Genomic DNA, 15587 nt, shown 5'->3' with positions numbered 1-15587 from the left:
GTAGCGTTCTATAATAAATGAACAAGAATGCACTCTTCCGATCGTTAAAGGTCGTTCGACTGTGCACGCCGTATCCTATATTATATTGTACAGACACGCGTACAACATATTTTATGACAAGAAGGATTATTGTCCCACGCCGGCCAAAAATAACACTTTATAGGATTTGCGATATGGCCGAATCGTCGAACGGGGTCGGACCAAAAATATTATTGATACACCTATGAAAATTGACAGGTATAATGTATAAATTCAGTACGTAGCTTGAAGTAAAACTATATTATATATCATATAAGTTTATCATAAACTAAAGTATACATATTACATATCCATATGATAAATTATGTTTTTCGTTTACAATTAAATTATTCTATATTTATTTTTTTTGGTCGTACCATTATATTATTTTGCATGGAAGATAATAGAATTTTTGGTGGATTAAATATTTGAATACAAAGTAGCTTTCAACCAGTACAATGACACAAATTTGAGTCATATATGTATTGTGTGGGAAATACGCAAGTATTTTGTTTACTATAATTTATAGATGCGAGATTTATAAACGTATGTAATGTAGCAAAGAATAAATTATATACACTTGGCCCAATTTTCTATACAGTATTAAAATATTTACAAGACAATTTTTACTAGTTGGTATTTCCTTAGTACGTATTCGTTGATTGACCAATATGTTTATGCTACATAAATGCATTGATCTTATTATTTTTAACGTGCCCAAGGTGCTTAAAAGTGATTTAATGTCAGACTTTTTAGAAATCTTGAGCCAAAAATAATTTCTCTTTAATTTATTTAAGACTCTGTCAAGCATACACATTTAACATTCAAAAAGTAACTGAAAGTGAAATAAATGTTAATGCTGTAGCAGAGTACATTAAATGGCACTCAACATTTTAAAAAAAGTAGTTACTTAAAAGGTATAGGTAATCATTAAAAATTATTCACAGTCCAATGTTTAAAATATACTATATACTATAGAAGTATAGAGTATAGATGATAGAAATAAAAACTTATTAAGAACTTATAGTTATTTTTTTATTTATCTTTAACATAGATACATTAAAAATAATTTTGAGCTGTCTGTGAACGAAAGCATATCTTAATAGGTACGACTTTGCAGCTTAACAGGCGTGTGAAAGGTGTATGCAATTAATTCGATAAACAAATTAATATTTGCTTACAGTAGTGTATATTGACGGATTTAATTATAATCATGTAATGAATACAATGTATACAGCTATTATACCAATATCAGAGCCAATATTATTTTGTAACGGGTCATGAGACTATGAATAAATATTTAATAACTATACAATATAATATGTAGAGTAATAATATGTATGCAATTAATTTACAAGACAATATATTATACTTACAAGGTGGAAATAATATTATTGTTGTTTGAGTGGGTCATCTCGTCAAATAAACCACATTGGCGCTGTTATATTTGTTGTTAGTGTGTATGTTTTTTTTTTTTTAGTACAAAAGTATAAAGAATTCGCAAGTGCCTTTATAGGTAACTGGTTTCTAACGGTTCCGACCAATACTAATAAACGGCTTAATAAATTTAAAAATATAAAAAAACCTGTTTTTCGAATGCATTCGATGCCCCTTACAATCATCGTACAAAATATAACAAGCATTGAAGCATCTGTATGGATTATGCATGGATCATAAAAATAAGAGTGTCCACTAATTATTAAATAGAAGAATTGGAAATCAACTTATATCATTCAATCATGTTTATCTTAATTCTTAACAGGTATGAACATGGACGTTGAACATGGTTTTTTCAATTAAAATTTTTCTCATTTAAAACTTGTTCACATTTTTTATATTACTGGTATTGTTTATTAATTAATTATTTATTTATGTATCAAAAAAATTTTATATGAGATTTTGTACATTGAGTAGTAGAATGATGGAAAATAAGTTAATGTATTGTCCCTACATAATATATGGGTTATTCTGAGATCTGCAAAACCTTCCACCGGTGATGTAGTATAAGAGCTAAGAAGGATACTATGTCATAAAATATACGATTTATGTTACACCATGCAAACTTTGATTAGCCATAAATTTAAAAACGTTATTATTATATATTTTTCCTTTGGAGTGTATGTACGGGTTGAGGTTATATGTTTGTATATATATCTTCTTAGGTAGTCAGATCTCGGATAATTATATAGTTTCATGTATAGCCACATAGGTAGGAAATCACAATAATTTACATTCTCAATTAAATTAATTATTATTTTAATAGCCGTTAGCTTTAAGCTTAATTATCTTACGAATAATAACAGATTTTATGTTATTTAGAGGGATAACAATAACGAATGACTATGCCAATATATTATTTTTTAACTATAAAAGGTTATTTTTTATTCACATTTAATGATAATGATAATTTATATGTATGTATATAGTATTGTTTGTAGAATCTAGTAAATTATTGTTTCAATATTTTGTATAAAATGTGCTTTATATTTCTTATTTATTTTTTTTTTTAATCTAGACTTTTTCATAATAAAACGTAAGAATTTAAAATCATATGACAAATTATGCATAAAAAAGGGTGCAGGCCAGAAATGTATTGATTATTTCGGACCAACTTATTTCAATTGTATACATAATAATAATTTAAAAAAATATTTAAGAGCAAATAATAATAATAATATTAATAATACTTTAAGCAATTCTTATTTATTTGAAATATGACGAAACACAATTATCTCATCATTGTATTAGTATTATATTATATGTATATTTTATTTTATTTCGTATTTATAATGTATAAGTAAAAATTAACTATATTATGCTTTCAATAGAAGCTTTGTTTAAAACGTATAGAATGTAGATAAATAAATTGTTTATTATTTTGCATATATTTTATATATTTGTATATTGTTTAGTAAATGGTTAATTATTTGGAAAAAAATAATAATTTTATACACTGTTTTCACATTTTTGAAAAATTCAAGAAACATATAATGGTAAACTTTCATTATTGTTAACTGTATGTATTTCGATATTTGATATCCAAACATTGACATTTAAGCATTTAAATTTATCAAATTTATGTGTACAAAATGGAGGTTTCATAGAAGATAAATTATGAGTTATATATTCTATGAAATAAATAATTTAATAATGTAGGTATAGGTATATAAATATGTATAGTCTGCAAATTGTATGAAACTGTGAATGGGTTATCGTCTTGGTGGATAATAAATATTAAAGAAGACATAGTAATACTATTTACATATTATAACATAAGTAATGTAGCAATATAATATTATTTATACCTATATAATATAGGTACTATACAGTAAACCTATTATACATTATAGTTCAGGATGAACAGTAAAAATGTAAATATGTCATATAGTTTACCCCTTGTACCTATATATATTTGTATAAAGGATTAATGGTTTCACGTCGTTACTTAAATCGGCAATAAATTAAACAATTGAAATATAATTAGTCTTTGTAGAATTATACGCATTTGAAATGATATATGTTATTTATGTTTAAAAAAAAAATAACAACAAAATAAAACGTACATTGTTCACCGGCGGAGGAATGTGCACAGAACGCGGGCAACTCACTGCGAGTGGTTTATAATAATATGTAGAAATGTATTGTTTCCGTCCAATACACTCGGATCGATTGAAAAATATAAAATATAATATATTTTTAACTAAACCGCCGCGGCGCGTAGAGAATAAGGATTAATGTCGTTTCGTCGGGTATATAAATTAAATTCTGTTACGTTTATAAGGATCTTTAATTAATTACACATTTCTATTTCCTATAATATATTGCAGACAGAAAATATATAATAATATGTGAGTCGAACGCGTACGTACGTGTGTACACAAATGTATAAAATAAAATGTATTTGAAAGGGTTTTAGTTTAACAATGCCGATAACCGAATGAAAAGTTTAATTAATAATACACGTATATACTTCTCATGTGTGCATCGTGTGGAAAGTATACTGCAACACACATTATAACGCCGTCGCCGTGCATTAACTATAAAGTATATATAATTTATAATATCCGTAAAATACCAGGTAACGGCGGTATAGGTGATCTGTTTAACATGTTAAAGTAATTACGTTATTTTTATTTTTGCTCTGTTTATAATAATTATAACAATTATAACAACGATAAATGTAAAAAGATTTAATTTTATATATTTTTTTTAAGTTGTACTTTTTAACGGTAATCATTGATATATTTAAACTTGACAATCTGATGCAGATTATTTTTCTGAACATTGCGATATTATTTTATAAATTTGAAGACGTGTAAACCACGACAATATCGAGCACAATACCGCATTAAAATAGATAATTGTCGAGTATTATAATCTTTTGAGGGCAAACAGAAGGGAAACAAACGAAATTATTAGCTACTATATAATATATAATATGTACAATATATTATAAAATCGTTACAACAATATAATTTTAAATATAATTCTCGTACAAAATAAAATAATAAATTACAAAAACAAAAATTCGAATAAATATATAATAACAATACAAATGTAAGAAAATAATAATAAATTAATAATTAATTATACGCGCGATGTCATTGGAGTGTGATGCGCATATTATTTGCATCAGCTGTCGCGTTCGTATCTCTTATTATTTTATGTATATATGTTTTTGATTCGTAAGATCACGTGAACGGATAGTCTTTTTAGGCGATCACGACGACGGTCGGCGTCGCGATTAATAATTAATAATAATCGTAATAATAATAATAATAATAATAAAAATAATAAATTACAAAATATTATATAATATAATACGTCTTATATTGTCTACAATAAATCGCGTGACGGCCGTTTACGGGTAAATGTTTTGCAACACTTCGGAGTACAAGTTGTCGTACGCGCTCTGCAACAGGAACACGTCGGTCGGACGGCCGTTGAACACGTACGGGCCTTTGTCCAGATTGTAGATCGGCGAATCCGGTTGGTGTTGCTGTTGGTGCGTCGGCGGCGGTGGCGGAGGCGGCGGCGTGGTCGACGGTTGTGGACGTCTGTTGGGTTTCGGCGGCCTGACCGACAATTGCTGCTGCTGCTGCTGCTGTTGGTGTTGCTGGCTGTGGTGCTGTTGCGGCAGCGTATAGATTCCCACGGGCTTGGCGTTGGACACGTAGCTCAGCGGCAGGTTCAAGAACGGCGAGTGTGGCCGCTGCGTGAACGGCGGCGGTTCCAACCGGGTCGGTTGACTGACGTAACCGTAACCGGGCACGTACATGTACGGTTGCGGCGGTAACCGGATAAAGTACATGGGCGAGTCGGGCTTGGCGGGTCGCGCCCGACTAGACAGCCGCATCATGTCCTGACCGACGGCGTTGTCGTCGCCGTCGCCGTCGATGGTCCTCAGGTCGTCCTCGCCGGTGGGTTCCTGCAAGAATTGTTGCTGCTGCTGGTGCTGTTGGTGTTGCAAGTAATACGGCAAGTCGTTCATCACGTCGTCGTACAGATCGACCGCCCCGCCGGCGTGGAGATGGTACTGATGCGGAGCCTGCGGCGGCGGCGACTGGAACAGCGACCTGGACCTTTTGTCATTGCGGCCGGCCGGTTCGGCGGCGGCGACCTGCAGCGACGGCGGTGACGGGGTAGGCGTAGGAGCAGCGGCGGCAGCGGCGGCGACGGCTGCAGCAGGCAGCGAACTGCACGGCCGCAAGACGCACATTCCGAATACGGCGACGACCAAGTATGTGAGATCCATAATAACCGCGCCGCGACCTGTACAAATATATACACACTCGATTAAAAATCACACATTATATATATATATGTGTGTGTGTAAGGTACCTATATAATATAATATGTATTATATGAGAAGTTCGTATTATAATATTATATATATATATATATATTGTCGCATATATACTCGTCTGTATATAGTTGTGTATACGGAGTGACCCGTTTAACGTGACACACTATATAGTTATTTCTGCAGGTAAAGTTTTTCAAAGTATTTCGATGACACGATTTCGAGTCGTTTTTGGCCTTTTGGGTGAAAATAATTATATTTTTACTATTATTTTTTTTAAGTTTTGAATTCTTCTTTTGAACGACAATATACGTTTTAATTTTCAAAAGCAGAATATCATTCATTTCGATTAATAAAAATCAAATTTTGGATAAGTAATTTATGTGTAGGTACTGGTTGCAATTTTATAAAGTTTAGATGAGTGTATAGTAGTAAACTAACATTCGATATACCACTTCACTCGTCTAAATTTTAAACACACTTGTAGCTCATAAACTTAAAGATTTGATTTGTATACATCAAAGTACTCCGATAAATATTTTGCTTTGGAATGAGAAATTGAAATGCTGTCATTAAAAAAAAAAAAAATAAAATAAAAATGATGTTTTTAACGTTAATAGATTTTGAAATAATGAGTGTGTTCCGTTAAATAGTTCACCCAGTATATATATATAGGTATATGGTATATGATATTATATATAGTATACGTAAGTACACTTTTACGTTTAATATACTCATACGCCGCGCATTACTATTAAATATATATATAACATTATTTATATACGCACATTACATCGTTATATATAATAATATGTCAATACTATGAAGACCACAGAGTTCACTTGAATTTACCGAAAGTCTAGTTTTTAGAGTTTATAAACTATATATGTGGCCTGGATTGTAATCGAATGATCTTCAAAAAGATTAGGTTGTGGGTCATCTGCAGCGTCCCAAACCTGCCATTATATTATATGACGTACGCTGCAGGTTAAGTCTAAATTCTAACCTTTGATGTAGGCATTCATCTAGTATTTAGGTGTCTAATACTGAATTCCCGCATGGACGCGGCGAAAGTAGGTTTTTTTTTATGACACGTGTCAAACGGGTAATTTAATGGAGTGTACATACAGTTCTATGATTCTATAATATAATAGTGATAACAGGTGGGCCGTGATGGGTGTTAAATGACGTCTTTGGTATTTTGTCATGATAATAATATGTGTTTGAGATCACTTCAGTATTGATGTTTATGTGAAAATATACTTGTATAAAATATTCAAAACTATAATTTTTTTCTTGACGTGTTTTCCTTCTATTAGTTTCCTCGTAATTCGTAAATCTAATATAGGTAATATCATTACTATTTAATTCCTACAGGTACACATAGTTATTTATTACTTATAAGTGTTTGAAAATATAATAGCAGATTTTTTTACGTTATCCGTAACGCGTATTGACACTATGACCCGTGGACGAACGCCCTAAAAACTAAATGCGTAAATATTATTTAGTACCCACTACCTATATATATAATATATATATAAACGATTCCTCACAGTGTTAATGTAACCTAACTTTTATATGGCACGTAAAACTATCAACGGGATTTTATTTAGCAATTAACCTTGCCTACCTTATTACCTATTGTGTATGTAACGAAATCAAGAATAACGTTAATAAAATTGTATAAACGCATATAAGAGGCAGTAAAAACTACTTGTTTCTCTTTTTTTTTTGGTCATCGGTGTACAGCTTACCGTGACAGCCCGCGATCAGAGTGATAATGGTAGTTAAATAAACATTTATTTCACGGTAAATATATATATTATGATCGCGAAAATTAGAATGCATATTATTCATAGAAAAGATCATAAAACACATAAATATTTTTAATAACTATATTATTTGCTGAAAACTAATTAAAAATAATGTTCTTGTAGTAGGTCAGTTTCATTATAGGTATTTCCGCTATAATATATACTTAAAAATTAGCAATTTTTAATAAAATTACTTTATTGACTTGAGACTTGCTTTACTACTCGTTATTAAATATGCTGTATACAATCATCACACTCTAATTAATACGTATCAAAACTGTATATTATGATAAAATGAAAAATTGATTAAACTTATAGTATTTAAAAATTATAATACGCAAGTAATAGTAAATAAATATTAAAACATGTGCGTGCGGTGCCTATATCGAACCAATATAATTACAATATTGTATTTTTTTGCATTTATAAATTATAATTCAGTTTATTTTTTTTTCATTCGCTGTTTGTTATCAGGAAATTTATGAAACATATATGTATATAATATTGCTGGGCAATATATTACTTGTGAGTAGTGATTACTGTTAAATGTAATTGTATAGGGATAAATGTATAGATATATGGGTTTTTTTATGTCATACTGCCGATAAAAAATATATATTCTCAGTCTTGTTTTTTTTTTATTTAGTCTTTACACTACTTGTAGATCTGTTTGATTTATTACGGACAAGTTTTATTAAAAAAAAAAGCTTGAAAAAATCTTACAACAAGTCTTATCCTATGCATACATCAATAATAAAATATGTTTTTTAGGATTCAAACAAATGTAAATCTATTTGGTTCACTGCAATAGTTCAGTCATTGTTACGATAGTCGATAGTGTTTATGCTACTGCATGTTATTTTATTATATATTATTATATTAGTGCTCTACTTTTAAGCTATTCTATCGCGTGAAACAGAGGTATAGAGTTCGTTAGAATTGGCAATAACAAACACATATATAAATTAGTACCTATTGGATTAACATCGTCGTGCTTTAGACGTCATGTGCTTTTAGAAAAACGTGTACTCGAACACCACCAGGTACCTAATTCAACGTTCGTAAAACGGTTTTAGTGCGGGACATCGGCGTATCACATAAATGTGGGAATATCCGTGTGTTTTTTTTTTTTTTGATGAATGTCAATACTACCCGCACACGATAGTCACGACGACGACGACCGAGTGATGGCCTGTATTACTGGGGCACGCCATATAAGTGTATTATTACGAGTGATAATGTTACGTGTGTCGAACGTTTATGTAGTACAACAGCAGTACAGGTATAATTGCAGCGTATATTATATTTTTATATACATACATGTATACGTATATCAATATACGAAATTGTCTCTGCGCGGTGAAGGTCCATCACGTGACCAAAGAGGAGAGGGTACAGCACTACGGGCTGGATCGATCACGATCGGAAAACAGACGACAAAATATAAAGAAAACCGTTTCATTATAATAAAATATAATGCTATTGCGAATAACATATTGTATATAATACAAATCGCGTGTAATAAAATATTAATAATCGTGTACAACCGCAACGGTTTATAGCATATCGTCTTTGGACAACGATCGAAGAGACCGCACGCGCGTATCGTGTTTCCTATGCACCTATATTCGTTGTATACTCGCAAACTTGGCCCGAAGGGGGTCCCCCAAATGGGTCATCTGTCTTCGTCGCCTTCAGACGTTTATATAAGAACCCGTTTTCCGCGAGTGTAGGTGCGCGCACAACACATATTCCGTCGTCTCACTCGTCGGTGTATAAAATAAACGGTTGCGGATGTTATTATAATATTATAATAATTTATGTGGACAGTCGTTTCGGATCAGCTGTCGTCACCGGTGCGGATGTCGTGGGCGTGTCACGTTTTTCGTCTAACCGGTCAGTATAAACTAACAAATTTGCGTCCAAATTTCGCGGTACCTGTATCATCCATTACCTATATGTATATAATAATAATATTATATTTCTCTCTTAATCCGGTGCAGAATAATGTAGAAAGACGAACGACTACCGCGTGCGGAAAAGATAAATTGCGTCCATGAAAAAAGGTCATATAGTTATATATTGCGTAAATTATGGTCCGGGTATTTTTAAACGCACCTACGTAAAATTGCGTCGTAATATTTTTAACCGTACAAATATAAATACAATTATTTTGCCAGTCCTAAGTTCGAAAAACGAAAGGAAAATATCGATTTCTTCAAAAATGTCCCTCGACCAAAAAGGATGTAATTATGAAGTATTTTCGGGCTGCGATTTACATAAAAACTTAAGATTGGGGCACAATTTACAGCGATCCGCCACTTTTGTGCCGTATAAACCTAATTATACCACACATAACGCTAGTGCTGCTGAACTTCTATTATAACACAGGGCGACTATCGTACACTATTATTACGGAGGATCGTTTATAATACAATAAAATAATAATATGCGTTTATTGCCGCGGACCGACTATACGCGGTGTCTAATTTTTACGCGATTTACTCTCGTATACGTCGCCGACGGGAGTGCGTGCATTCTTTTGGTGCATTTTTTTTTTTTTTCCGATGCTCGCATATTATACTCTATAATAATAATATTATTCAATATTATATAGTTGCATCGTTGGACAGACCGGCCGGTGCAACGTCGTGTGCACCGCGGTAGTCGCTCGCGGGCCGTTAATTCGTTGGGCGGCGGTGCAATTAACGGTCGTGCGCGCGGGGGCACATTCGACTGCTGCCGTCGAAGAGGTGGATCGGCCGTGTGCCCGGCGTGTTCAGACGGAGTGCGTGTTGTGAATACGCGTATTAGTGTTGTCAGGTATACCTGTACATATTGTATTGAATGTACGGTAGGTAGGCCGGGTCAAACGAGTGCACTGGCCCGGCGGCGGCCTTGCAAGGTCGAATTATTATTTTTTTCCGCTTTCCGAGGAAACTGTCGTCCACAATACATCATGCGAAAAATGATGTCACCGGTTTTTCATCAGTAAAAAACGTACTAATATATTTGTCGTTATTTCCCCGTCACAAAACGCGTATTATAACGTAAATGTATTAAGTGTTTACATTTCTTTTCAGATTTCAATTTGGACGAGTATAATACGTAGAATGGCATATAGAAACGCGAACTACGCCTACCAATCGGAACACCACACAGCTTTCTGCAGTTCGTTTTACAATCTATAGGAACGAAAAAACAATAGGAAAAGGGCATGGATGTAACCGATACGGTATACGGTGTTTGGTGTTTACACGCGGATTTATGATCGCGTCCGACACATCGCGTTGATCTCTCTAAACGGTTGGCTGCTCGTCGCGAATATCATTTATAACTGTCGTCATTGTACGTATACCATCAGCATCAGGTAGGTTCATGAAACCGAGGTGTGTTATTGTATTACGTGGTTGGTATGGGGTAGATGGCAACGAATAAATTAATTAATCCAATTCAAAATGTAAATATGCCTCTTATTAGTCTTATTATATAAACGTCCGAGGGACACAAGACAATGCGCCGTTAATAAAACTATTCAGAAAAAATAAACATATCATATACGTGCGTCCAGTGTATAGGTATAATATTATATATTTATACCTACGTGTCATGAATACATATTATGGTGACTATATATATATATTATATGTGTGTGTGTGTGTGTGTGTGTGTGTTTATTGTAAGGTACACCGCACGCAGCACAACTTGTATTGTTATACAGACGATAAAAAAGTTATTTGTTTTATATTTGTTGTTGTTTTTCTAATATATTTATATAAATTATTTATTTATTCTCAAATCCCAATCAATCTCTACAACGAATTCAAACGTAAATCCAATTTGAATTCACGATATAAAAAAAATATATATTCAAAAGCCCTTAAGTAAAAAATTAGACCGCGCGTCATTATATTATTATTTTAAATTATTTTGTTTTATTTCCGATGAAACGTCAAAATGATAAAATGAAATAAATAAAGTCATTATATTATGTACTCTTCATAATTTTTTTTTTTTTTTAGAACGTGAAAAGTACATTATGTTGTACACATATAGGCACTCGTTTTCTCTTATTTTCTCAACCACATATAGCATGACGCTTGGTCAAAATTTTAATTTTATTATTTGTAGTACGGTCAGTATACGTATACAGTATACCAATCTAACCTATCTACTCGTGTTAATGGTTTAGAAAACTATTACCGCCGCAATACAAAGGAAAATAACGACAGTGAAATATTGTTTAATTTTTGATATTAAATGAGTTTTGGCTGTTGATAATATTATGACTGTTATTTAATTGTAGGTACCTATAAATATGAAGTAGGAATACAACGATATTGTATTGGTTAAATTGTTACAATTAATGTTACAGTATATACCTATAGTATTATACGAGCAGACATAATTTTTATTTTTATTCCGTTTTAAATATAGTATAATATGTTCCATCGACACAACCGTATGAATATTGTTTCTTTTATTATTCGTATAATTTTCGTCTGTCCGTGAATACTAATAATCAAAATAATAGGTAATAAAAAATGTATATTTTTGTTTCGGCTAGCAATATTATTGCGATTTGTCGAATATAATTATATACGTTGCCATTGTTCGTGTAATAATGTAATTTTACCATTAGAATAATTTTTCTTTTTTGTTTTTGTTTAAGGTTCTCTGCCGTTTTTCCACTCGCACACCGTAAAAACGGCTAATGTCGTAATGATGGCGCGTTGTGCAAGCGGTATACACAGCAATATTACAATAACACGTATAAACGCATGGAATACATATTTTTATAATATTTTACACAATTAGGTTCGGTTTGCACGCGGTCACGACGACTGTTGTACACAAAGCTATATATATTAGATATGTACAAGGTGATTCCCCGAGCATGCTTAACCCCCTTTTTTCTTCAATAATGCAGTTATTCAAAATCTATTTTTTTGAATTTTTAAATGTATTTATACAAAGACAATATTATATTAAAATTCCTTAGATGTTTTTTACTACTTAATGAGTATTGAGCATGCAAACTTATTAAAACGAGGACCCTCCTTTTTATAGTAAATTATTAAGTGGATAATTTTTCTGAAAATGTTGACGTATATTAAAATCAAAATTCGAACGAAAACTGAGTTAGCTATTTAATTTTGTATACCAAGTTATATTAGGTCCACGATAATGAGTTGTGGTTTCGTGGAAGATGTGGAAGATATTATGCTGATTTAAGCATTTTAGTAATATTAATATTATGTACCTTTCAACGTTTATAATTTGTAAAAATGGACCAAAGTATAATAAATACTTGTTTCCATGTTACATATTATTATAATTTATATATTTTTTGTTAAATTATTTTTTATCATCTGTAATATAAACATTTTAAAAACTTAGAAACTACTTGTTCGAATTTTGAAGAGGGGCATACAAATGTTTAAAAAAAACCATTTAACATGGTTTTTAACTCACCGTAAAAAAAGGAGGTCCACATTTTAAAAACAAAAGTTTGTTTTACCACAGGACACTCAAGTAGTATAAAATATTTTAAGAATTTAAATTATAAATTTTAGTATATTTAAAAATTCTAAAAATCAGAATTGTATTAAACTCATTATTAAAGAATAATGGTGATGAGCATTCTTGATGAATCACCCTGTATGTATACATTTATTGTAACATTAAAATTCTGAGACGGCGGAAATGACGACGTTTAATGGAGATCACAGAGAGCGCAATTGTATCAAAGTGGGCAAAAATTACTTCTGTTACAGGTATGTTACGCCATGATACGTATAGGAGCATTGGGATGAGTTTCAGACAAAATGGGATACGTGATGCAGGCAAACCAGTAATTATGTTAGAATTCAATAATACGATCTCGGACATTTTTTACAGTATATTATGAGAGTGGTTTTCTCCGCGCGATCACGTGTTTGTGTATAATATGATATATATGTATATATATATATATATATATATATTTAAACATACACATTACAACGAGAATTATACAAGTAAGGTGTATAGAAAATCATAATATGGCATGTGTAAAATCATGTACACAAAATTTGCCGAAGGTAGCGTCTATCCGTTGGCGACGGATATAAATAGATATAAAAATAATATGCTCTCGATTATTTCTGCGTACAGAATTCTCGGGATTAATAAACTAAATACCCAGGAATTAATTTTCAAATTTTCTTTTTCTCACTTTAGATAAAAATTCTGTATTAAAATAAATTAGGTATTATATATATATTAGATTTGCCTATAGTGACGTTATAATTACGATTTGGTGTAAGAGGAGCGTTGTACCCTTGAAATGTATAATGATAGGGAAGTATAATTTCCCTCTAGGTATGTCAACAGTAGACATTTTTAAGTTCCTTAAGATAAAAAAGGAATGAAATACATATTTCACATACTTATTACATTATACATTTATAAAATAAAAATATTTTTTTTTTAAAATTTAATTAATAACTATTACATAATGTTATAAGAACATTATTTCACGTTTATAACTGTTGTACGATATGCTGACATATTGTCAACGTTATTGTACGATTTGAGCTTCAAAAAGAATCCAATAATATTAATATATTATATTATGAATTCTGATATTACAGGATTATTATTACATTATTTAGTATATTTTAAATTTAAGATTTTTTTATGTACTTTTATGTAAGTACTTAATGTTATAATTCAATAAATAATGGGTAGGGTACCCGCGAGTTGCTTCTAAGCAATACAATTAATTTTAAGACTTGTGTAAAAATAAATAAACTATGATTTGATTTTGGTGAATTAATTATTTTGTCCTTCTCCCCTTAGTTTTTTTTTACATTAAGCGCAACAGGACTTGTCTGTTGATAATATAGTTTTTCGAACGGAATACACTCTTTCTGTGTTGTACATTGTCACGCGGAGGGATTGCAACGTTAAAGCGTTTTTACGTAAAACATTATTATCCAGCGGTCGTTGTCCTATTACACACGTCCGTTTTACTGACGTCCCTCACATACAATATTATTATAATATTATGTACTTCAGGCTTGTATTGAAGTAGGTACCGCGTAAACAACGAAAACGGTAAATCGTGTTCGTCCTTTATATTGTGTGATATATATTATTATATTTGCCTTCGACGTTCCACATAATAATAAAATAATAAACTGGTGTAAAATTATAATGTACATATTATATTATACATCACACTCCGCGAAACGTGTATATTATATAATAGTTTGAAAGAATATCCATAACATTGCCTTGCGACATAGTGTGAGCCGATCAGCAAAATCGGATCATTTCACACGTCATATAAAACATTTATCATTTTGATCAATATTATGATTTTCCAATTAGAAATGTTGACGAGTAAACGTATTCATTGTATTTAGAAACGTTATTCATATATGTACAGAGATATGTTATACATTTGAAAATTGAAAATGTCTGTGATAATCAATCTTTAACAATAATGTTATTATAGGTACCCTACTCTGTAAGTTATGTGTATAGCTAGTTAACTATTATGCTAATTACGCTAGTATTTATAATTAATAGCATTATTAGCTTATAGAAACTTCTCATGGTGTAAACTAAAATCCAATTAAAACACAAATGTTTTAAATTTTATTTTTAAAATCACCTACTAATTTTGTCTAATTCTCTTAATTAGCATAAGTTTATGTTATTTAAGTTAATTTTTTAATATTGCATAAACATTAAGTATACGAGTATGAGCATAAGTTATTTAAATGTTTGAAATTAATTTGGAAAATAGTAGGTATTCAAAACATACTCAAAGAACTAAATGGTTATAATTTGCTATATCTTTCTTGAATGGACAATATTTTATAATTTTATTTTAGCACAGTTTTTTTTATCACCTATCATGAAACTGACAATGAGCACGGGCAACGAAGTGGAAAAAA

The 15587-nt window shown here is 31.2% G+C and overlaps 1 protein-coding gene across 1 annotated transcript in view; it reads right to left on the bottom strand.

The window, feature by feature from the left end:
* Positions 1 to 4445: 4445 nt before the first annotated feature.
* LOC132917803 (bromodomain-containing protein 4) overlaps positions 4446 to 15587 on the bottom strand; it is a 38409-nt gene continuing 27267 nt past the window's right edge. Inside the window, exon 2 of the mRNA XM_060978726.1 lies at positions 4446 to 5790. Coding sequence (XP_060834709.1) covers positions 4880 to 5773 — 894 coding nt within the window. The 5' untranslated portion in view covers positions 5774 to 5790 and the 3' untranslated portion in view covers positions 4446 to 4879. The remainder of the gene's footprint in view (positions 5791 to 15587) is intronic.

The sequence above is a fragment of the Rhopalosiphum padi genome, chromosome 1 (assembly GCF_020882245.1).
Source record: "Rhopalosiphum padi isolate XX-2018 chromosome 1, ASM2088224v1, whole genome shotgun sequence".
NCBI classification, from domain to species: domain Eukaryota; kingdom Metazoa; phylum Arthropoda; class Insecta; order Hemiptera; family Aphididae; genus Rhopalosiphum; species Rhopalosiphum padi.
The sequence above is the reverse complement of the archived record's forward strand: the minus strand, read 5'-3'. Positions and strand labels throughout refer to the sequence as shown.